This window comes from Pomacea canaliculata, linkage group LG5, assembly GCF_003073045.1.
Source record: "Pomacea canaliculata isolate SZHN2017 linkage group LG5, ASM307304v1, whole genome shotgun sequence".
In the NCBI taxonomy this organism is placed as follows: Eukaryota; Metazoa; Mollusca; class Gastropoda; order Architaenioglossa; family Ampullariidae; genus Pomacea; species Pomacea canaliculata.
In genome coordinates this window covers 11,099,449-11,124,179 of record NC_037594.1, presented here as the reverse complement: position 1 = coordinate 11,124,179, position 24,731 = coordinate 11,099,449, and the positions used below count along the sequence as shown (strand labels likewise).

Below are 24,731 nucleotides of genomic sequence, written 5' to 3'. Positions count from 1 at the left end.
GTCTGGACGTTGTTTATGTCTGGAAACACGACTCCTGCTCTATCTCAGGTGGCTGACGGGTAGCCGTCGAAAATCTGCGACTATTCCAGCAGCAGGCTACCTGAGTCCTCAACCTGAGGGCTACCCGCAGACCAGCCACCCAGTCCCCACCCGTGAAAGATCCCCACCATGCTACATCGTCACGTGGTCCTGTCCTGTTGCCCTTGTTAGCCATCAACGGACTGATACGTCACTTGTGTAAGGATGACATTGAAGGGTGGTCTCCCCTTGACGTGCGGGGGCTGAGAGGAAGGGGAGGCAAACTACTCTGCAAACCAGCTGAAGGCAGATGCGATTGGCAACCCTTCTCATCTTGCCGATCATCGTCTGGCGAATCGAGGCAGACACGGCAAGACGAAGGGCATCGTCAGACGAGGAGGCAGATAAATCGATGGCGATCTTCGGTTGGAGGGTAGAACGAGCTCCAAGTAATACCCAAAGTGATTTCAGCACCATCCGACCTTTCTAACCTCTTCCTTTTGCTAGTCGTTCGTCTGCAGTCTGGTCGTGATCTCGAGACAGGTTAAGGTCACGAAATGTTTTTTGTTTGTTTGAGCTCCTTCTCTCGTTCATCGTAGAGGAAAAAAAAGAAATATACTTGGATGGAGTCTGCCACTCCCACGTCCTAGTCTAAGTCTTCGACCGTTTTACAATATCACTGCCTTTCTTCTGATAGCAATATAGAGTGGCTGGCCGTGTCAAGGAGTAAAGACGGTCTGTGGAATTGTAGCAACATGATGTAGGTCGGGACCCTGGAGATAACACACAAATAGGATTGTCAGTTTTTAAAGATAAAGTAAGCGAGCCAAAACCTCGAAGGTCCCATAGACTACAAGAAGCTCCGGCATCGCCTGTGAATCATGTTCTTCCTCAACACAGCCATTGTTATGTGCGGCTACACGAAGTGAACACGTGTTACCAGCTGCAATGAAGAAAAGGAATAAGATGAAGTGGGTGGAAAGCTTCATTATCGGCTTTATTTGGACGGAGACACGATGACGAACAATGTTCCTAACTTCATTCCCAACCGGAGTCTGAGAGACGAGACGAGATGAGCAGCACTCAGTGTGATGACCAGCTTGAAGTTGGAGAGAGGGAGGACAGCACGTGACGACTGGCCACAGCAACCAGTCCAGTGAAGATCAACTTTTTAATAACTGAGTAGAGCAGTGAACGAGATATTATTTTGCCCCGAACTTGGATAAATAGCCTCGTTCAGTTCTGGAGACAGGCGCCAACAAACATCAACACACACAGATATCTCATTCGGGCTGTCATCTTTGTCGTCATCAACACCTTTATGGTCTCAGCTCTTCCACTGAGTTTAGAACATAAATATATTATTTACAAACCTGACCTCGGTGGTTTGACCTCTTTCTGCACGTGCTGGTGTGTGGATGCGTGTATCTCGAGAACGGAATATTTTTCACTTCGATTTAGGGAAATAGTATCTCGCGCTAAGTTTTATCCAGCAAGCAAATGCTCCTCACTAGACTTCTAAACGGACAAGTAGGAAGCTGCTTTCATGTTGGCAAGTTGTCTTTCTTTAATTTAAAACAACAAAATGACTCTTCACAATTTAATCAACTCACGTGTGTCCATCCTCTGGCGCGCGAACGAGTCAGTCCATGAAAGCCTAAAGGTTATTCTTTCATTCTTTCTTTCTTTGAGACACCGTGTAAATCGTATTTTACATCGCCCCTGTCATCACCACAGATGTTATTAGGTGTACACCATCTCTCTCTCATTCTATGTTCTCCCCACGGTGATTACTACTGTTATATCTCCCTGAAGATCTTCACCTCGCCCGTCTCCATCCAGTGACATTTTGAAAGAACATCGCGTTCCAACGTAAAGACCTGAAGACGAGCAATTTCCAGTCGAGGACAGGTCATTACATGCGGTGATTAACGAGACAGTTCCTGGTATAGACAGCTTACTTTTGTCTACATTACCCAGGTTATCTGTTATCTAGATGTAGAAAAGTCTTTTACATAACTTTTTAGGTAGATAGGTATGTAGATTGGAAGGTAGAATGGTAAGTAGATAGGTACGTAGATCGGTAGGTGGATAGGTAGGTACTTAAATAGGTAGGTACTTAAATAACTAGGTAGATAGGTACGTGTAATACTTTCAAAGTAAAAAAATGCCAAGATAATGAAATCATGAACTTTACTGAACATTAATACCTGGAACTAAAAGCGCTAAACTAATTTTAACAAGAGCGTGGGTTGATGTGAAGAGATTGACAATGTCTGCCTTGTCCACAACAAATTCAGCCACTGAACTTTCATAAGTTGCATCACCCAAAACATACGATTTAACTTTCCAAGGAGACTCAGCCCAGTAAAAGTTGGTGTTCCCCCTCGCCCACCCTTCTCACCCTTTTCATCTTTAGCCGCCGTGTCATAAAGTGAAACACCCGGCCAGCACGCACTGGCAGTAGTGGAGAAGACAAACAACCGCGAGACGAAACCTGAGAACAGAGGCTAACATACTTGAGGAGAAAGAAGCTGGATGTAATCAAGGACGGAAATTGCTGAGAGAAAATAGCTCAGTCCAAGGCCAGCACACAGGAAGCAGATGAACGGCGTCCCGTTACTGCCAGGACCTGGGTAGACACTCCGGGTACCGACAGGACGCATTGGGCAACGGTGACGTCAACCGCCAAGTGCTTACACTCATTACAGGCAAGTGTAAGGTAAGCAGGGGAGGTAAATATCTTCGCAACAAAGGGAGAGAATTAGCGCTGTTACAGGTGTAAAGAAACCGAGCATCGTTACTAGAAGAAGCTATCAGGTACCCAAGGTAGCAGCTCTGAAATCAGGAAGAAATCAGTTTACTTAGGCCTGACGAGACGGGGGATGGGAGAAGGGGGGCAATGGGGATGGTGTACCCGTCTTTAAGTAGTGATGTTGATCCTGATGCACTTGTCTTGAAGTTTGTAGTCTATATTACTCAATGAAATGTAGATATTAACAATCTAAATGTAAGCATATTATTATATACTGGGAAAATAATTTATGATTACAGTTACAAGGGACTCGGAGAGATCGTCGTCCCAGGGGCCTGTGCTAGCTCTCGGTGGCCCTTAGTTTAGTACCGTTAGTTCATCACTCATATTTTTTTCCAAATAAGAAAACACAAGCGCCAGATCCTCATTAACTAACTAAACTACTTTGACTAATGAGAGCAGAGTTCAACATTTTGAGTCGTTTTTTTGACTGGGGTTCTGTACTTCTCGATCACGTACTGTAAAGAAAAGTAACCAGACCAACTGCTGCAGTAAACCTGGACATTTCTAGAAGGTTTAATATTTAATGTGCATCTTGATAGAATGGTCTTGAAGCGCAGATTCCCTCTGGTGATCAAAGAGGAAGCTAAGAGCGGCGCTTACGAAGTACAGACGACAATTATTGATACGATACAGGCTTGGAGACTTCAGTTGTTGGTGGGTGATTGACTCTCCCATCATCATTTAGCAAAAAGTAAGGTCGGAGTTAAAAAGAGTTACAGATAATTTTTTTATATTTTTTTAACATCGTAGAAGTACTCGTGATCTGCAGTTTTTCAAAAAGATTTGTTGTTGCAATTTATACAACTACACTATTGCTACATTGCAGAAATATAAATCATCAACCGATCGAGATCGAAAGAGGCGGGTGAGGGAGGTTATTTAAAGCAAGCAAGCAAACAAACAAACAACTGGCTCTTAGCACTCTTGTCGACCTTTAAAGCGGCAATAACCTCTCCCAGTCCACATAATCCTTACCTCAGGCGCCCTTTGACCTTTTGTCACAGACTTTAGTCACATTGTGTTAGTGACCACCCGGCCAGAGGTTAACGAGGTTTGCTCCATGGTTTATGGCCCCGGAGGGAGCGTGCTCGTGCACACCTATGTTCTCACCTCAGCGAAAGGTCGCTTTTGGGGGATGGGAGACAGTCCTCCGAGTGGTGTACAGCTCGGTGATGCTACTTGGATATCAGCTAAACACATACATTCTTGCTTTGGGTTCTAATTCTTATTTTACAAATAATTTATGTTTGACTAAAATGTGTTAGAGTGTTTATTTATTTATTCTACATTTCTGTAGCTATGACTCTCAGATCGTTATGTTCAATATCTGCTGCCACCATTGTACTCCTTTTATACGACATCACCCAGCAAGGAGACACCAACACTTTTAGAATAAAAATGCGCGAGTTGGTTGGTTTGGTCATTCGTTTGTTGAATACATTGTGTGTTAAAACACTCCATATTTATATACTTTACTTTTATCATGTTCTTACATATAAATTATGGCCGGAGAGGAATAATATGGTGTAAAAGATAAGGATAACAGATGGTTGTCGAAGGAAAGAGCTAAGGGGACTTAATTGATGTGATGAAGAGCGCCAGCCCACAGAAGGCCTGTGGCTATAATAAAGGGGAGAGAGTCTCGCTCATTATCACAGCTCGTGATGCTCTCCACGTGCAGACGATGCAGTGTTCACAGATTATCTGCGCTTGTCGCCGCCATGTTGGACTCGGGGGGCGTGGGTTGAGGTGGAAATTAGAGATACTTTTCTCTTCATAAAAAAATGTCAAATCCTAAGCTAAAATCAGAAGAAATATATGAAGTACTGAAACTGTTTTAAGTCGCTTTAAGATATTCCCAGTTTGCAAGAGTCTTCATCAGAAATGGTGGGTTTCGTTTTAAGGTGCGAAAACCCTGCATAATTACAAAAGAAAAAAAAAGGATCACGACAATAAAGCATAAATAAAATGTTCTAAGAATATGGAGATGGTGTGTGGGTGTGGGTGTCCGATCCTCATCAAATCGGACAGGAATATTCTTTCATTATCCGGGGATGTGGAAGATTATTTGTTCTAAGATGTTGCCGGTGGCTCCAAATTTTTTAATAAAAATCACGCCAGGAAAATGGCGATGTAATTACTCCTGCGCTAAGTTTGATGATGATGTAATATCAGTGGCAACAAGCGAGATTAAAGGGAAAAGAAAACAGAGCAAGTTGGCAGACTATGGTGGCGGCATCACTTTTGCCTCCGTTGCCGAATACTGGCTGTCAACCTGTCAAGTTAAGGAAGGGACATCAAGAGCAATACTAACACCGTGAATGAATAATTTAGGAGCGATAGATCAAAGGGTGACAATAAAATCACAGTTCAAAAGGACCAGGCTGGGCGGAAGCTGGATGATCAGGACAGACATGTAAAAGTTTTGTATAGTTGTACATTTCCAGGCAATGCGCTTTGAAACGGTTTTCTCGACATTTCAACGTTGGGCACAAGCATTGGTTTTTACTTAATATGGCGTCTTCTCGATTTATGTGCCGATTGGAAGATATAGCAATTTCTATTACCGTCTTTCTTTCCCTGGTCATGACAATGTCAGTCGATGGATGTAACTTATCTCGGACCATATCTAATACAGTCGAATTTTCCCATTGTGGCAGGGTCACACATTTACCGCTTTATAAGTTCTGTTATTTTATAACTCTCTTTCATGTCTGTTTTTTTATTAAAAAAATGTTCGCTCTCTCTCTCGCTCATTGCGCAATGTGATTGCTGGAGACAGTATTCACGTGACTACTCGTGGATACTTTACTCTGCGGGGGAGCTCTGGAGCTGATTTAAGTCTATAAGGCTAACACAGAACTTTCAGCTGATTGAACATCTCCATTTTTTTTTATTTTTTTTTTACCCTTTAAATGACAAAAGCATCTCTGTAGCACACGGCGCCGTTGCAGCTGTAACCGCGTTGAAAGACATCCCCATGATGCTTCATCTTGACTTTTTACTCTTTCACTTTTATTTCTCGTCTAGTGTTCCTCCAGCATCATCCCTTCCCCTTCATTTCTCTCGAAGCAGACTTTTAGCCCGGCTCCATAACAATGAGGAAGGCGGAAAGCCGCGGATTTGTATTGTCCTTGATTGTATCTAAAACAGATGTCGGAGCTTTAATGGCTGTCGTTGTGAAAAGTAAGGTTCTTGCCATCGAGTGCTGCGACCCACTCGGGTGCCAGGCTCTCCCTCCTCAGCAGTCTGTCGGGCTGCAAGGCCATCCATCCATCCCCCCGTACAAGTGTCATCGACTGGCGGGGAGCTGTTGTCGTGGGGCGAACCAAACTCTGGCATCTCGCCCGCATAGCCATGATGCTGCATGTCACTTATCGTCTTCAAAATCGCTTTTCTGCAAGTCTAATGGTTCTGTATCTCCCTGTGAGTGTTTATGGAGTTCAGCTGCTACACGGGCCATGCAGTGCATCTTCTCCGCGGAAACAAAGTGTTTCTAATTGACTCATGTGGGTTGCATTTTCTTGAAACCATCGGTCGTCTGCTCATTGTGTGTCTCTGTCTCTCATTAGAACTTGCGTCGTATTTAAGTTCTTTGTGGGGGTTAAAGTTCTTTTGCTTCTTTTAAAACACGTTTCTTGATTTATTTTTTTTAACTTAATGCTAAATTTTCTTTGCAGCGGTAATGTCTTGCCTACAGTAGGTACATCTGGTCTACGATGGACACATCTTGTGTACAATAGACGCATATTGTCTATTGTGGACTCTGTAGGCACGTCTTGTTTTCTGTAGGCACCTTGACTGGTGTACACACCTTCTACATTTTTCCTGATAATGCTGCACTTCTTTCCACGAGAAGCCAACGAAGGATTTTATTTTTTATATCTTTTTTTTTTTGCCTTAAGTCTTTTCATGCATACGGTCTAGAAGCAAGGAGATTTTACTGCAGAAAAACAGTAACTTACGTTTCTAACGGATGCTCTCTCGACCCATGTGATCCAGTGGCCAACTGGGTCTGGAGCAAGTGCTGACTAGAGTAAGAACCAGCGCTGGGTCTGAAGTAAGTGTTGATTGAAGTAATTACCAGAGCTGACGGAAGAGACCAACCATCTCCGTTTTCGTTTGCGCCTGCGCTCTGGCTTATCTGCCCATCATGTCGATGGAGCTGTCCAGGTCTGAACACTGGAGGTACAACCGTCCTGCTGTCGCTTGCCCAAGTCCTCCATCGTCTCCACCAGCCTCCGCTAATCCCCCGGCCACACTCAGCCGCAGCAGTCGATGACGCCGTCTGCTGGTGAGCGACCGGGGAAGGAAGGGTCACGGGGGCGGAATGTCGGATGGAGGGTTAACACCTTCTGTCTCCGAAGAAGGTCAAGGACATAGTGAAAGTTCACCCGTTGACGAGAACAGGCTGAGGACGTTCTAGGATCATCCGGCGAGGAAGGGGGAGAGAGAGACTATGCGCATATTGACAAGAGTGAAACAGGCTCACAGTGGAGGGAGGTGGATAGGTCGAAGAGGGAAGGAGTGATGCACTTGTATCGAAATTAGCATCAGACGATCCGGAAATAAGACTGATATCTTGCTTGGTCCATCGGAAAGGTCACTGACCTTGCCTGTCTGACCATTTTGCGGTCTCGACAGCAGTTTCATCTGCCCCAGCCCGACAAATTGAGAAGAGATGCAGCTTTCTTGTGAACTTTCGATTGTCATCCTACGTTTTAAGTCTTCATTGCTGTCTCTCCACCTGTCCTGTCTTTTACCTCGGGTGGCTTGTTAAGAAATTTTGAATCACCTGTTTCTCGTAACGACATATATTCTGAACATCCAGAAATGAGGCCTGTACGAAATGTTTTCTTTTTCTTTTTTATTTTTCCATGACATATGTGCTTGTTAAGTAGTCGGTTCGTTCGACCGTGCCTCGTTAAAAGGTATCGGAGCCTATGGCTCTCCCTCATTATGACAATGTCACGGCAATTATTACCTTTCATTTCAGCCGCTGATGACGTATTGTTTTGTCCAAAGTGAGGTTATTGGTGCTTTTCTCTAATGTCTGGCGAAACTCAGTGCTAGCTACCATTTTACGAAATATGAATACCTCTTTTCATTCTTCAGATAGAAATATGAAATGCATGAAACATCAGAAACATTCAAGTTGTACATGGCTACGCATCAAGGTCAGGGTCAGACCATTGTGACGTATGAGTAGTATCTGTGTACAAACGTTGCTACGGGTTGACCTCCGTAAGTGCATGGTGTCTGTAGGCGCGTGTCTCCGAGAATGAAACTGCTGTTTGCTCAGATTTGGTGAAATAGTGTCTTGTACTAAGATTTATCCAGTTATTACAGAGAATTTCGTAACTGCTAGATCTTTAGCAAAAGCAAGCACTTACGTGGGAAGCCAAAGATTTGGTGAGACACAGTATTTCTTGACCCTACACCATTAAGACCCTCGACACCACTATCAGACTTCCAGAACGGACCAGACCTAAGACCACTTTTCTCCCACTGAAGTCAGTTTGTGTCGGTCTTCAGAAGGCGGCGGTGCTGTTCAAGGACTTCAACGTTCGTTGAAAGCGATCAGTGCTTTTGATCTTAACGGCAAGAGAACGTAAGACGTGGTGCACGCGGCTAGCGCTCGGCGCGTGAGTGACGTCAGCGGGGCTGTTGTCGGTTAAAATCTCGTAGCCAGTTCGCTGACGTGACCACCGAGAGTCGATGAGGCGAGAGTATTCATCTCTCTCGCGCCTTGAGATCCAACACTTTCTTGCTCACTTCAGAAGATTAGGTTAGGCCAGCAGCCTCTTCAGACAGGATGTGCAAGGCTTCGTGGATGTGCGCCTGGCTGCGACAAGAGGTGATCGAACGAGAAGCGAAAACTCACACAGCCACGCGTCTGAACATCAGAAATAAGCATAATCAGTAGCGACACGCTCAGCCAAACATCAAACGATACAAGTTCTGACTACTAGCTGATTAGTAATTGAGCCTCTCATCCCTAGCAGACAGGCGCACGTCTTTTTTTTTTTATTATTAACCAGCAGTCTCGCATACTTTTAAAGATGGGTGCACTCTGAATCACAACCAGTTACAGTTTTCAACTGCTGTTTGCTTAAATGTATAATGATAATGTTGTGGTATATTTTACAGAGTTGTATTGACATTTCAGTTTATAATCAGGATGCTTGTTGTTGTTGTTGCTGCACACCTCCCACTCCCCCTTTTAGAATGGGGATCAATAAAAAGTTCGATTTCTCTCTCAACAATAAAGCTCTTGGACCTGGTTTAAAGGGCAGGTGTTTACCTGATGCAGGAGTGTTTACGTAGTTCAAGCGTGCATGTATTTATATATAATTACTGGCTCAAGAGTACAAGTACTTGGTTCAGGGGGGGCATGTGTTTGACTATGATACCAGCTCAAATCCACGTTTTCTCATTGTTATTTTTCTATTTCTGCTTTAGCTCGTAAACATGTTAGCTGGTGATCACGTTCCAAATAAAATCGCTCATTGTATAGAATGTTTGCCGATTGTGGTATCATGTGTGTAAAAGACTTTTAATACAGGTAACAATGTAGCGCCTTGTGGTATCAGGCTGACAATGTGTATCACGTGGTACTATTTGCATATAGAGCGTGGTACGAGCTGTTTAGTAGGCTGCTGTACTTTGCGTCGTTGATGGTGGTGTGTATGTAACAAGCTGTAGTACTGTGTGTTACAGGATGATACAAACTGAGGTCCTCACATGCTTTGCAGGCAGCTCAAAAATTACGATAAACTGGATCGCGGTGCACTGCGGTGGAAACCATCTGTATCGCCGAAACATCGACTTCGCGCAAGCAATGGGACGCAACTCTTTCAGCGATATGGTTGATTAACTTTTTTCTTTTCTTGTTTCTTCCCTTTGACCGTACGCTGTTACGTACTGTTGCCACGGGTCTCAAATCCTGGTTCAAACTTCAACTATTCTTTGTTGGCAAAAAAAAAAAAAACCAACAACAACAACAAAAGTTTTTCATTTGCATTAAAGTGTTGACTGTTGTTGCTGCGTCCTTGAAGGGCGTGTTTACAACAAATCGCTATGCCTTTGTTGATTTTTGTTTTCGTGATAATGTTTAGCCTTCTCAACACGTGTGTGTATGTTTGCAAAGGGTGGGGAAAATTTGTGGCATATGGCAGCCAAATAAACTGTTGTCGCTTGAGGTACCTGCAGACAAAAGTCCTGTGGTGTTGCGCTCCACACACACTCTCTCTCTCTTACACCCACACACTCTTACAGACACACCTATAAAAGGTGTTATTGGACATACACTCATACATAGGAACATTTACGCCCACACGCCCATACACATGCTACCACGCACACACTAGTAAATAAATAGGTATGTGAACAGATAAAGAAAAGCCCACACGCGCAAATAAATTGAATTTAGAATTATAATGTACTGACTTTTTTATTTCTTTCTCACCGTTGAATTTTTTTTTTTTTTTTTTTTTTTTAGAGCATTATATCAAATTATTTAATATTATGCTATAAAATCATATTATATCATTATTATATCCTTAGGGAATCGTGCACCAGTCCTATACTTATGATGACGATGATGATGATGAATATTATTATTTAGCAATACCTTATTGAATAAAAATCGAGTTCCATACATTAGTCTGGCTCCCCCTTACCTCTCATTTCCCTCCAGGCCTTGATCTCTGTACTAGGAAGTTATCGGAGAGTTTTTAGCCTTGACCTGGTTTTGTTGTTGAAAGCAGGTGGCATTACCAGGAACAACATAGTAGAAGACAAATTACCAGCACTTGACCAACAAGTGTAGCAACGATCGTTACTCAGTAGCGATCGCAGAAGCAAGATCTTCTTTATCATTATCCGATTGATGAAGGTAAGGTTAAGGTACAAAATTCGAAAAAAAGCTTTTATTTGACCCTTCCCACTTAATTTTTTCATGAAGCCTTAAAGTTAATAATTCAGGATAAAAATTTTAAGTCAAAAATACTTGAATATTTATTTTTAATGCATCTGTTATCTACAACTAAGTTGATAAAAGAAATGGATCAAATTTCCCATTAATCGAGCAATTAGTATTAAGGTCAAGACTTACTCTCGACTGTTATGGATGAATAGGGCTTGGCAGCTTGGGGTGTAACAGTGGGTGGGAGTAGAGGGCACATCGCTTACTGAACGTTGGTTAAAGAACTAGTGGGGTGCTGATTTTCCTCTTCCGTTCTCAAAATGTATTCCTACATGCACAGAAAAAGGTCGAAATCGTGACGTCATCTGTTTGTATACAAATATGCCTAATAAACATATCCCAGCTCCTCCTTTGGAAATAATATTTCGAAATGAGCTTTACCCAGTAGTTACAAAAACAATTCGCACCCTACTAGTGCTTTAAGGCGGCAGCCATGGGTCTATTCTAGGGTAAAATGTGGCAAATATCCTGTTTGTGCTTGCCGACTGTAGGCGATGTGTGTTGTTGCTTTCTGCTGTGACAGAGGAAGCTTGTGTCATGGAGAAAGCAGACACATGCAACACACTTCAGGTTCCCATTGCTTCCGGAGATTTCCCCGATGACGTCAGCACACGAAATGGCGGGCCGCTAGTGATAATGTTCCTTTATCAGCTTCTTTGAAAGTGTGTTGTTTCAGCGCAGTGTCTGTCAGTCAGCACAAAGCTGTCGACCTCGCGTTTTTAGCCTCGCAATGCAGTCGATGGATCTGGAGCAAGCAGGAGGGACAACCCTGCCCCTTCGGACAGTCCGGGGCTCGTCCGCAAGAAGCATCGCCTGCAAGGGGAGAGAATCTGTCGCGTGTGTGGTGACAAGGCCGTGGCGCACAACTTCGACGTCATCACGTGCGAGTCGTGCAAAACCTTCTTCCGGCGGAACGCTCACAAACAGCAGGTGAGTATCTCCGTGATCATGCTTAGTATTCGTCAGGTGATGTTTGAGAGCGTGTTCTCTATGGCAGGATTTGATGTGCTGTACGAGTATGTGTAAAACATTCCGTAGGACTGCGTGTTCGCGTGTTTGAGAGAGCATGTGAGTCTGTTCAATGAGATCAAGCACTGAGTATGACTGTGGAGTGAGCGTTGCAATGAGTTAACATGACCGTGTGAGTGTAGGCAAGGAGAGAGTGAGGCAGTGCAAGTACAAGAGTACAATGACTTCCTTGTGAATTCCCCGTCATTAACCACCATCCCCTCCCACCTCGTGCCACTCGTCGGTCATATTAATTCAAATGAATTGCACGTGCTCGGTGCCTCGTGAAGTGGTGTCGTGACGCCTTCACATCAGAAACTTGATTAACTGTTCCCAGCTTGGCAAGTTCAGGACAGGAGCAATATCTATCTCAAGCACTTGCTGATAAGCTCTGACAACCCCATTCCTTCGTCCCTTACCCCAGCCGTTCTTAGCCGCTCTCTGCTTTTTTTTTAAATTTAAACAGTTCACGTGCACCGTTTCAAACACCCCGGACACATTTGAGTTCAGCCCAACGGGACTGATGCTGGAGCACCCCGACCTAGTTTGTCTAGGGCACTCCCATTTCTGGCGAGGATGCTGTTTTAGTAAATTCTTGTATGTGTTCGACTAAGTATCATGATAGTCATCCCCTTTTGGTGCCTTTATTCTTTACAAAATTGTCTACAAACCTTGCAAGTGATACTTATTGTTGACGAATTTATTTTACCATTTCAAAGCAGCAAAACATTAAGTGTCCTGAAATTAGAACTTCTTTGACTATTTTAGGAAGAAAATAGTTATCAGCAAGTCATCGGACTGATCCTTCACGTTTTGAGCACTTTAATACGATTCGCAGACTTTATCTTGAGTGACACGTGTCGTAGGGTAACTAGGAATAGGACTATAGTGATGGTGCCGTACTTCTGCTCTTTCTACGAGTCGAGCGGACGCGCTGTTAAACGGGCTATCATAAGGTGGAATGGGTAACTGTGGGAACGAGCTAGCGGTTGAGGTTGCGTTACGTCGGCCTTTGGCGGAACTGGACTGTCAAATGGACAAAAGGCCAAAAAGTCTTGCCGCCGTTTATTTCTCCTGGAATCAGGAGGCCTGGGAATCGAGGGCCGCTTCCCTCAGGGTGGACCTAGCACAGTCATTGGAATCATTAGCAATTTACTGTAAGTAACATGTACATGTTGGCCGTCATAATCCCATACGTATTTACAATAGACGCTTATTGCCCGTTGTTTTATCATTTCTGTCTGCGCAGAAGTCGTGTGGCTTCACGGGAAATTGCGAGATCACACGGCAGACACGCCGCTTCTGCCCAGCCTGTCGCCTGCAGAAATGCTTCGACATCGGCATGAGGGCCGACATGATCCTGGGTAAGTCTGGCATCATACTGGATGAACCTGGATAAGTCTGAGGTCATACTGGGTGAACCTGGGTAAGTCTTACACGATTCTTAGGACGTCCGGCAAGCTTCTTGGCAAGTCGGATGCGATCCTTGTGCAATCTGACATGATTCTCAGGGAAGTCCGATTCTTATCCTTAGAGAACACATTTATACGATACTTCAGGAGTCTTATAATCTTTTGGGGGTCTGAGACGATCCTTGTGAGTCTGGCGGGAGTTTTGCTGAGTCTTGTAATCCTTAATTTGTCTGATATGATCCTGATGAAGCCAGGTAGGATCCTTCTAGAGTTTTGTTTTATCTTTTGGGAATCTGATGTGATCCGTGATCATAATGATAAGGATCTTTGGAGAAATCATTGTTCAGCGTTGGAAAGTATATCACGAACCTAGTCAGACGAATCTTGTCATCAATGCTGTTGTTATTGATAATGGACGTGATAAAGTATTTAGGTAAGCTCATGGAAGAAAGTGTCATGCATGACTAGTCTTTCTTTCAACTCAATCATAATGACACGTGTAGCCGCATGTAGCTTTATGTCCTCTGTCTCTCACCTGCCAGATGAGGCCGAAAGGCAAGCGCGTCTGGAGAAGATCGCACAGAACCGCAAGAAGCGGCAGGAGGCTGCCAGAAAGGAGGCAGGGTACTGCAGCAAGACGACCAACAGCACGCGACAATGCTTCCCGGACTCCAGCAGACCGGAGCTGGATGGAGCCTGGACTGCGGAGGGAACAGCAGCGCCCTCTGATTTTCCAAACGACAGCGACAACAGCAGCCCCACAGATGTCATCGGCGGACTGTCGGTGCATAACCACCACGAGCTGCAGCCACTGCCTGGAAGTTCTTCCGACATTACCGCTGCTGCCATGAAGGAAGAATCCACCCTGAAGTCGGTGTCGGAGAAAAAAACGCAGTCCCGTCGCCCGTTCCAGCACGTGCCAAACGCCTGCTACCATGTGACCCTTTGATGTACTGGCGGCTGACGACAGAAGAACACACACTCATCACGCAGCTTACAGTGTCGTACAAGGTGAGAGGACCTCCACTTCTTTATAGGCACTCGCTAAGTTACATAGTCGCCTTCCTCTTCATCACTAAACCTTTTTTTTTTTTTTTTTTGTCTCTCTCGCTTTCTTTTTCGTGTTTCTTCCTTTTCTTTTCTCTCCTTCGATTGTTTATTTCGAATTTTGATTTCCTGAGAAAACTCAGAAAATAAAACATAAACAACTCAGGTAAAAGCTGCAGGTCTTTAACTCCACGAAATTAATGAAATTTCCATGCATGTTACCCGACTGAAAGTACCATCAGGGCTACGTATTCCATAGCATCTGACTGGATTTATCATTGCATTGTATGTAATGTTATGTATTGTCATAATATGCTACTAAATTTATCATTAGAAAGATGTATATCCTTAACCCCTGATTGAAGCGATGTATATGCTGAAATTCTGACTAAATCTTGCCATTTATTTAAAACCAGCCTCATACAGTAGGGTCGTAGCAGCTCCCGTAGGGACTCACATTGACACCCTGCTACAGATGAATGTGTTTTTGCAGGACACCTTACTACAGATGCCCAGTAGCCCAGAGGCGCTGGAGGTGCAGTTGAGCGAACTCAGTCTGGAGAAGACGCTGTGCTACTGTCAGCGATTTCCTCTGAAAATGGTGGAGTTCGTTAAGACAATGCCGACTTCCGGTCACTACAGGTCAGCATCTGACCTACGAGCGGTGTGCAGATTGCTTTTGTTGTAAGAATAGAGGAGAAACTTCTATATCTAGACCTCTTAGTGTTGTCTCCAACAAGTGTAAAGGTGTGTAGTATACGCTTAATATATCATCGTCGTCTTCTTCATCATAATTGTCATCATTGTCGTCGTCGTTGTCATCGTCGCTCTTGTTCATTCTCCTGCATCATTTCGACAAGCACATTGACTGTTTCTCAGTATTTTTGTATTGTAATTTATAATAATTTCAAATGGCATGCGATGATTGATGTCAGGTCCGAGACCAGATGGCGGCCTCCAAGTTCAGCGCCATGCTGGTCATGATGCTGAAGAGCTCCGCGTTGTTCTGTGAGGAGCGCGACGCGTGGATCAAGGAGTTCGGCGAACTGCCCGTCTCCACGTTCGCTCGCGTCACGCGACACGAGCAGGTCATAGGTCACTACGCCGATTTCTGCCGCAACCTCAAGAGAATCCTCAAGAACGACTACTCCGCCTTTGTCCTTCTCACCTGCATGGTTCTCTTCGACCCCTTGGCACGGACCTCTTCGACCGCCAGGCTGTCAACAGCCTCCACGACAAGTGAGTCGACGACTTGTATAAATCAAGCCCGAGGTTTTATTGTGACAAACATTAAAATGGGGGGGAAAATTTTCAAAGGACTGGGAGGAGTTTGGTACAACATGGGACTTCGAAAAATCGAGAGATAACTGACATTCGTTTAAATCTGAGATATAGTTGTTTGTTTGTTTGTTTGTTTGTTTGTTTGTTTGTTTGTTTGTTTGTTTGTTTGTTTGTTTTGTTTTGTTTTGTTTGTTTGTTTTGTTGTTTGTTTGTTTTGTTGTTTGTTTGGTTTGGTTTGGCTTTGGTTGGTTTGGATGGTTGGTTGGTTGGTTGGTGACTTGCCTTTGGGCGAGTTCTGTGATTTAAAACAGCCTTAGTTTCGTAGTGCATGATTTAATATTCGTGGGAGTGGGAACCGCTGTAGTAATAATAAGATTGATTTGAGTATTTGATCATGTTTATATAAACCTCTTCACAGAAATAAACTGTTCAATAGCCTACATGTTACTCTATTGACCACTAAAGATATTTAACCAGAATGCGGTGTAGAAAACATAGTTACAGGTTTGTGACTGTGAAAGAAGCAGCAAAGTGACTCTATATATAGTATTTCACCTGTCTTTCCAGGTACACCATCCTTCTGAAGCATTACCTCGAGTCCCAGTTCTCCTACGTGTTCGCGGCAGATTACCTGGCGGCGCTTCTAGACAGCATTGTGGAGGGCAAGATGGTGGCCGTTGAAATGACGGCAATGTTCAACGGGTGGAAATCTACCCTGGACCCACTCATGGTGGAAGTTATGAATCTCACGTAAAATCACCCAGCATCGCCAACTTCAGACATTTCTAGCTTTACATGCTTCTGAGAAATTTCAACCAAAGAACCAAAACGGAATGTGAAACTCGAATTAAAATAAAAATAAGTCCCAATGAAGCTAAGCCAGTCTGTGTTGACAGTGAAATTTTGTAAGAATGAGATACAAGTTGATCAACGGTTCCAAAACACGAAATATGTCGTCTGCATAAAAGGTATGCTGAGAAAGAATGTACTGGATATTCTTGTTTTCATTCTGTTGTACATTCGTTGTACTTTCCTAGACTAATGTCCGCGAAACAGGACACAACAACAGCTTGACGTCAGTTTTTGATGTTTTTTCTTTATCATCGCCTTTGTAGTTAACGTCTAATGGCTTAGGATGTTTACAGAGGAAAAAAGGATCTTGTAACCACCTGTAACACCATTCATAATTATTTACTCCTTAAACTTTTGATAAAAATATATGCATACAGCCGTAAACATAGAGTAAATGTGACAGAATAAAAAATATAAAAAAATTAATGTAAACAGCTTGGATATAAGACCCGAGCACACACGCACAAGCACGCACAAAGAAATATATTCACATAATAAGAACCTGCAGGACCTCAGCCCTGACGTCAGGGTTTTTAATATTATGGGCGGTCTCTTGTTATAACCGAGTTATATTACCTGCGGTCGTCTGTCTGCGTGTAAGTCTGAACATATAAAATTAATACTGCATGAATTAGTCATATATTCTATGCACGTACATTTAAAAAATAATGTTAAATACTTTAAAACAGTGATGCACAACCTTTTTCGGCCTGCGGGCCATATCCATTTCGGACAGCCGTGTCGCGGGCCACTTCACCGCAAAAATACAAAAAAATAGAGCAGATACCATTTTTTTATTAGAAACAAGTTGTACTTACCATTAACTATGTAGTAATTAGTGGGATATTTGAAGTTGTTTTCCCGAAACCAACTTCTGAATGTCCGGCTGCATCGTAGAGACACCAAGTCGGAGCACTGAATCGAAATGTTCGTCCATCGAAAAAAAGATTGAGAGACGCCCCTACGTGGGGATAAATACTTCTTCTTCCTTTTTTTTTTTTCGTTTTTTAAGGTCTTCTTTTATTACTAACATGCCGATTTCCTGCACTGTGGGCAGACGTTTCGCGGGCCGGATGGCACCGTGTCGCGGGCCGGATATGGCCCGCGGGCCGTAGCTTGTGCATCCCTGCTTTAAAACATCTCAAGCGCAATGATAATAGCGTAACAAAGTAGTTCTCGAGTTGGTTATTACGAACTGTGTGTACGAGACTTTTAAATAAACAGGCTTTGTGGTAGGTCGAGTGTAACTTTGGATGTGCACAAGGACACGGTTTGTAGACCGGGAACTGGACTGTCTGGGAGAAGAAACCAAGGGTGAAACACTCTACAAGAACACTTCGCACGATAGTTTCAGGTAGACTTCTGCTACAAGACATTAAGCCTTAGTGGGATGTGTGTGTGTGTGCACCCAATCTACCCCATTACAGTTGTGTGATGACTCCAAGGACTACTTGTAACCGGAATAGTTCTAGCGATATCAGCTTTTTTGCCTGAAAGCGCTGCACCCTTGAAAAGTCACCTTTGACCCCTCCCCACCGCGCTCTGCCTTTAATGTGTCGCGTGGAAACGCTCGCTCTGTCGTGATCACGTCTTCTGTAGATCCGGGTGTGGGTCCCACAGACGATGCCTGTTTACTGATGATCGGGGTGGTGAGGGGGAACCACCCTTCTGCGTCTACGCCTGTTTTCGAGAGAGGTCAAAGTTCCCCCGTCTACCGCAGTTTCCTCCCTAATTTCTACAGTAGGCTACAGACCAGCGATAGCAACTTGCTACAAGAGGGGAGTGTGTTCAACCGTCTCAGTTCACCGAGGTGGGTTCCTCTACCACCCGAACTTATGTAAACAGAAGCCGAGTCTGACTCGCTTTCATCCGCGCAATCGACGATTTTTTTTTCCGATTTTATCTTTTACGCTCCATCCAGTAGCTGCTTCTTTGCCTTGTTTATCAAGGTAGCAGATAACAGGTTACCCTGCCCTTTCAAATCGATCCGCCTGTTTACTGTACATGCTCAGCTGTGAATATTGCTGCCCACATTGAGTCCTGTGTTAAAAACTTGAGTTTTTACTTTTCTCAGTGTCTGAGATCTGTTTCCGACACTGCCCAAACGGCAATTTATTCCGATCATTCTAGTTAAACGATAAAGAACAACTATTTTAAATTCTATAATTATTTTTTAAGTCCAATGACATCCGCTTTGAAATATCGTGAGCGGAGCTAAGGGGAGCGGGTGGCTTACACCCAGTATTATCACCGACCCTTCTCTTGCGTCCCGCTGTCGCCGCGGCGAAGTGTGCAATCACCCTGACCTTTGTGTGTCGCTATTCGGTCGTCGTGCGCAGCTCTCGAGCTGTTGAATCATTCCACACTGCATTCTTTGGCACACGCCATACTAGCAGACAACCTGCTTACTAAACACTGCATTAGCTGCCAGTTGTCTGAAGGTAAGATACTCTAATTATTTTCTTTTCGTGTGAACATTCTGCCGACAAGCGGCAACAGGGGGGCCGCCATTTTTCCTACCCTTGACTTCGCTACGTGTAAACACTGCACTGGCAAGAAATCTGTGTCAGCAGTACACCGGCTCAGTCTAAACTGCCGTTGAATGGGTGTAGCTGTTATCTTCTCCAGCCAAACAAGTAGATTTGTCTGTAGACGAAGAGCACCGTTAATATTCAGTATGTACCTCTATGAACATGTCTAATCAAGCAGCATGCTGCCAAGTAAATAATTCTGTTAAGTTTAAGTCGAGTGGAATAGCTTGCGGGTCGGAAATATAAACACGACTGAAGATCGTGCTCATTGACTGTACCCGGCTGTAATATTCGTCCTACCGATGAATCGTCCACGGTAGACTCACGAGTCATGTATGATGCAAAGGGAAATGCCATTGCAAGTGAATGAATACTTGAATAAGTTTGTGATCACGTTTAAAAAAAAGATAATCTCCAGCTTTTCAAATGTGATGAATACTTATTATCGATGTTGCTTCCAGCATGAAAACGGTGGAACCAAGTAGGTAGTAATGACAAATACATCTAAAATGTTTGTTTGTAAAGTTTTGCTGAGGTTACCTAGATGATTTTGTATAATCAACTAATTTATCAGTTGTTATCGATAAACTCAGGCTGTTATACAACAACAATAACAGTATAATGAAGCGCTTAAACAGTTTTATTTGAACACTTATTAACCAAACCCAGCCAACCTAGGGGAAGTGGTTTGCCGAGTGGTTAGGAGATGGGCACTGCCTTCACCTGAAGTTAGCCCCGAAAAAAGTGTGGTCTGTAACACCTCACCCAACCAACAACCTGAAAAGGTTAAGGGATGACTTTTACCTTAGCCTAAATCAGGTTAATTAATAAATTCATAAAATCATTATTGCATGTGTAGTGGTAGATGAAATGTTTACATAATTGTTCAAATCCATATATTTAACTGTAAGTTTAATAATGAAAATATATCAACAAATCAGGCAACTAGCAATTCCGTTAACTTATTTCTTACACAAAGGAGATTTTTAGTGCCATATCTTGCTATTTTAATTGGTTTCTAATTTTGCTTGATTTTTATAAGTATGGATTTTTCTGTGGCATTATACTTTTCCATTTTCTTTATTGTCGGACCAAGTTACCACGTATAGGTGGACTGCTGTCTGTCTGCCAAGACCAACACTTAGCCTCTTGCGAAGTTCTCCGCTGTTAGTCTCGGCGAGCCTAAACAAATAATGGGACTTAATCGGACGCTTTGTACACACCCGTTTTATTAGTTAACTGGAAAAAAATCGTCTGCCAGCAGTCCAGTAATATAAGTTCGTATCGTAACGACACTAATGTTAGTCACACAGCCCTTCACGTTTGCAACGTCACAATGACGAAGTGGAATGTTCAAGGCCAGTCAGATAAGCTAACTAGGCTTCACCGTGAAGCACATATAAACTGTCTTAGCTTTTTCATCGGTTGACCTATAATAACAAACGATTCCGAATAGCAATGAAGTGCTCACTATCACGAAAATGAGATTTCCCCTGTTCTCTTCCGCTTTTCGCTCAATCGGTGTGCATATGTTTGTGTATATGCGAGTATAGAGTGGTTGTTTTGGGGTGAGAGAGATTTAATAATCACATTTCTTGGGTAAGAGAGATTTAACTAGGTCAAGTTTCGACTGTAAAATGATATGGTAGGGTCGTGACCGTACGGTTGTTGGGGAGTAGGGGGCTGGAAACCCCACTTACCTCGGACCATTTTTTTGTGAGAGCACTACCATCTTTCTCTATACCTCCCAACCGCCCGTCCCCATTGCATTATCTTTCCCAAGGTACCCACAAGAGTACTCTACAGCAGGGTTATCTGGGAAGTACTTTGAGTCCCTCGGGTATTGAAGTAATGAACTTGTGAATGCGCGTATCTTGGAGTTCGTACCACAACTGACAACAACTATTCGCTACCCCTCCTCACTGGCTAAGGTGAGACTGATATTTCTGGGATTTGAGATAAGGGCTTAGTTACTATTAAAGTCATTTCAACAGTGTTCAAATAGAGAAACAAAAACTACGTGTTTTCTAGAGACTGCGGTGGCAGTTTGTCCCAGTGTTGCTGATATGGCAACCTGCAACGGGGCGCTGGTTCAGACACCGAATGCTAGCGAGGAGGACGTGCCTCAGGGAGCCAGCTCCAACCGCAGGCAGCGCGCGATGCCCACCAAGACGTGCCGCGTGTGTGGCGACAAGGCCCTGGCGCACAACTTTGACGTCATTTCCTGCGAGTCCTGCAAGGCCTTCTTCAGGCGCAACGCGCTGAGGGACAAGGTGAGATTATGCCGTAAAGAAAAAAGTCACCGTGTTTGATAAATCTTCCTGAAAGCATGCTCATTTCGGCATTCATAAACGGATGCTTTCGCAGTTGCTGATTAGAGTCTATCTTTCTAGGGATAGTTAGTTGTAACAGAAAACCAGCTACACTCGTATCCCATGTAGCCCATCTTCAATCACACAACGATTCGTTTCCCTTAATAGTCCTCAGCTAGTCACGAGTGGGACAAAATCAAACTCTTAAAATTGCTGTTTGACATTTGCTGCTATTAAAACTGCTTATTTTTTCGATTCAAAAGAGAAACATATTTCCTCAAGTTGAATAACATATTTTTTATACTTGTTAGTAACCCAAATCTGTAAAAGTTCACGTTGAAAAGCCTGTTGTTTCTTTCATTACAATTGACTTTGTATTCTTTGTAAAGATACACAGGGGACATTTGAACACACACTGTCGTCTTACAAAATATACAAAAGATGGGCTGTACATATATGTTTCGATCGATAAACAAAATCGACTTCAAACAGTCTGAGGAGCGTAATTCGGAGACCTCCTGTATTGGAAAAACATTTAGATTAGTCTACTCTATATTTTAAAAAAGGGAAATATTCTTGGATTTGTTACAGATAAAGCCATGTTCCTACCAGGGAGACTGTGACATCACGGTTGACACCCGTCGCTCTTGCTGCTACTGTCGCCTGAAAAAATGTCTCGACTGTGGCATGAAGGCGGACATGATTCTGGGTATGTCTTACACATCGGTCATTGTCTCAGTTGTTTATCATGTCCGACATTAATCAGGCATAAGGGTGCTATTGTCTCCGTGAGTTGTAGTCTCTGCTCGATATCAACAACACTACTGGACTTTTTGTTCTTCACTTTAAAAAGAGTGAATCAGTTAGTACTATCAGAAGACGGGAGACAGGATGTTTGTCTTTCATTTGGTCTGGATCTGAATGCGCAATACGTCAGTGCATGCTAGGCAAATGACTAGCCTCAAGCGGTCAGCTATACTCACACTATGTTCCGCACTTAAGGCGTTAATCAATAATAATAATACCAATGCCAAAGAAATGTAATGCTACAGCCTTGAAAGACTTTCAGTTTCCCTGTTGCCCCTCACGTCTGTTGTGACCAGATGCGTGGAGAGGGTCGTGCGCAGCTTCATAGTCCCCTTTGTAACCGATCGCTTGGATGTTCTGCTGTTTGATTGCAGGCTACAAAGACGCTAGCTGATGTTACTCTTACTCTTTTAGATGCTATTGTACAACACCTCTGACACATATGTTCTTACAACACATGAATACCTCTGAACATGTGTTTGGGTCCTGTTCATGAACTTTTTAACACGATCCATCCACATCTTGCAAACTGCCTTCTTTAAATACCAATTAATCTAGTTTTTAGATCAAATGGTTATTGAAGGATCGGCAACAGTGAGTGGGTATTAGGAAATATACCGACATGTGTTGTGGTAGGAAAGATGGGAAATTTTATTAGTACAGAGCCTGCACACCTTCTCCATCCCAACGTTCAGCTACTACCTTCTGGCAGGCGTTACAAACTGCCAATCGCGCGAAGAAATGTTTACAAGATGTTCTTGTACCAGCATCCATCACTATCTCCAGTTAGAGACACAAGGACACATTGTTATTTTTTCTTAGGATTATTTTGTTGTTGGGTTTTGTGTGTGTGTGAGACATGTTAGTAACTGATCTTGTGTGAGATAAAAAAATGTTTTGTTCTGCTCTCTGCCCTGTGCAGACAGGATTGATTGAGGTTAGCCATTGAAGATCGTGCTGTACACCTGCATAACACTTTTCTAATTTGAAACTTTTTAGGCCCTAAATATTTAGTCTGATAAAAGATTTAGAAACTTTTTAATCTAATATTATTTAAAATAAAGTAAAACTGTTTCAGCCAGATTTCTGTTCCCGTTAGCACATTTTTTTTTTTTTTTGTATGCACTTGTGCAACTTCTCTAAATGTCATAGGAGCGATTTTTTAAAAAGTTTCCAAACTTCCTTCCTTAGAACACTTTTAATTTGTAGAAACATGTTGTGCAGATAGCCCTTGGCCTTATGGACATTCTGTTAAGCTATGAGCTGTCGGCCATCTTTTGCAGACACAGAAGAACTGAAGGCGCGCCACGAGAAATTTACCAACAACAGGCTAAAGAGACTAAAGATCGCCACTGATGAGCAGGTAGACAAAAGAATGGCATCTTCTGGGTACGTTGCTGAGGACTCCGCTGAGGTCGGCACCCTCACAGCTGCAGACAAGGCTGGGAGTCAGGGGGACAACTTGACTATCTCAACCAGCGTGGACAGGGAATATGGCGCAAACCAGCATGAAACGATCCAGCAAGCAAACTCGCTAGCAGCGAGCCAGAATGAAAGACCATCGTACAGTCACCTTCTGAAGCCATTCCAGCACGTGTCACTTGACCGCTTGCCCTCCGACCCCTTAATGTATTGGCATTTGACGGAGGAGGAGCGCGGCCTGCTGGGGGAGCTGACGTCAGCCTACGAGAACACCATTCTGCATCACATTCCAACCTTCCGACCCCACATCATCTTGGGTGTGCTGACACCGGCTTTCGTCCTGAACGGGTGCAGGAGCTTCGCGCACAGCGTCGTCACCTTCTTCAAGCGCGTGCGTGACTTCAGGTCCTTGACGTTGGAAGACCAGATGGCCGTTCTGCAGGACTCTGCCACCGTCCACATGGTACTCCGGAGCTCCGCCAACTTCGTGGTGGAGACGGACATGTGGATCAAGGACACTGGCTACATGCCCGTCTCGCACTACCTGCAAGCCATGCCGGCGCATGCGTCCACGGTGCGGATGTTAGCCGACCTGTCGGCGTCGCTCAAGACCATCCTGCGTAACGACGCTGCAGCCTACGCCCTGCTGCACTGCGTGGCGGCTTTCGACTCGCGCAGCGCGGGGGTCCGCGACCGGCAGCTGGTGAACGCGCTAGGGGAAAAGTACAACACGCTGCTCAAGCACCACCTGGAGGCTCAGTTCACCTACCTGTACGCCGCTGACTACCTGGACGCCCTGAGACAGCTACTGCCGCACCTCAAGACCGTGGGAGACCGACACAAGTATGCCCTCGAAGAGTATGTCGACTCCATAGAGCCATTAATGGCTGAACTCTTTAACTTCCACTGACCACCGACGACGTTTTACCGTGGTGTTTGGGAGGGTAACGAAGATGTGTATGTGGTCGTGTGTGTGTGCGCGCGCGCGCTTCTCTAGAATGAATCTGTGCGAAAGAGAGAGAAGGGAGGTGTGAGAGACTTGTTTATTATTTATTTTATCTTTATTTGCATGCATGCAAATTCTCAGAACATTTGCAATAACAATACGATGAACTATTGAAAGATAATATTTGTCTTTTCTAGTTATTCAACAGATGAAAACTTTCAAAATGAAAATGCGTTTAAAGAGACACACTGTTTGATTCCACTCACTACGTGTGCAAAGGAATATAGAGA

General features: G+C 43.8%; 2 protein-coding genes across 2 annotated transcripts; both read left to right on the top strand.

Moving 5' to 3' along the window:
* Positions 1-10,727: 10,727 nt before the first annotated feature.
* LOC112563986 lies at positions 10,728-24,617 on the top strand. Its single transcript, XM_025238484.1, has 11 exons — positions 10,728-10,733; positions 11,547-11,753; positions 13,081-13,195; positions 13,786-14,189; positions 14,784-14,954; positions 15,226-15,509; positions 16,139-16,321; positions 18,731-18,864; positions 20,986-21,227; positions 21,858-21,975; positions 23,357-24,617. The coding sequence occupies exons 1-11, from the start codon at positions 10,728-10,730 to the stop codon at positions 24,403-24,405; spliced, it is 2,913 nt and encodes a 970-aa protein (XP_025094269.1). The 3' UTR covers positions 24,406-24,617.
* On the top strand, positions 14,785-16,453 carry LOC112563482. Its single transcript, XM_025237384.1, has 3 exons — positions 14,785-14,932; positions 15,226-15,529; positions 16,139-16,453. The coding sequence occupies exons 2-3, from the start codon at positions 15,238-15,240 to the stop codon at positions 16,153-16,155; spliced, it is 309 nt and encodes a 102-aa protein (XP_025093169.1). The 5' UTR covers positions 14,785-14,932; positions 15,226-15,237; the 3' UTR covers positions 16,156-16,453.
* Positions 24,618-24,731: the final 114 nt, after the last annotated feature.

What these genes read in the sequence shown, in the direction of transcription:
- LOC112563986 (XM_025238484.1), top strand. An exon ending in GAGGGCCGACATGATCCTGG is followed by an intron (nt 13,196 to 13,785) that starts GTAAGTCTGGCA and finishes CTCACCTGCCAG; the next exon opens with ATGAGGCCGAAAGGCAAGCG. An exon ending in TAGCTGCCAGTTGTCTGAAG is followed by an intron (nt 18,865 to 20,985) that starts GTAAGATACTCT and finishes CGTGTTTTCTAG; the next exon opens with AGACTGCGGTGGCAGTTTGT.
- LOC112563482 (XM_025237384.1), top strand. Translation starts at nt 15,238, where the DNA reads ATGGCGGCCTCCAAGTTCAGCGCCATGCTGGTCATGATGCTGAAGAGC.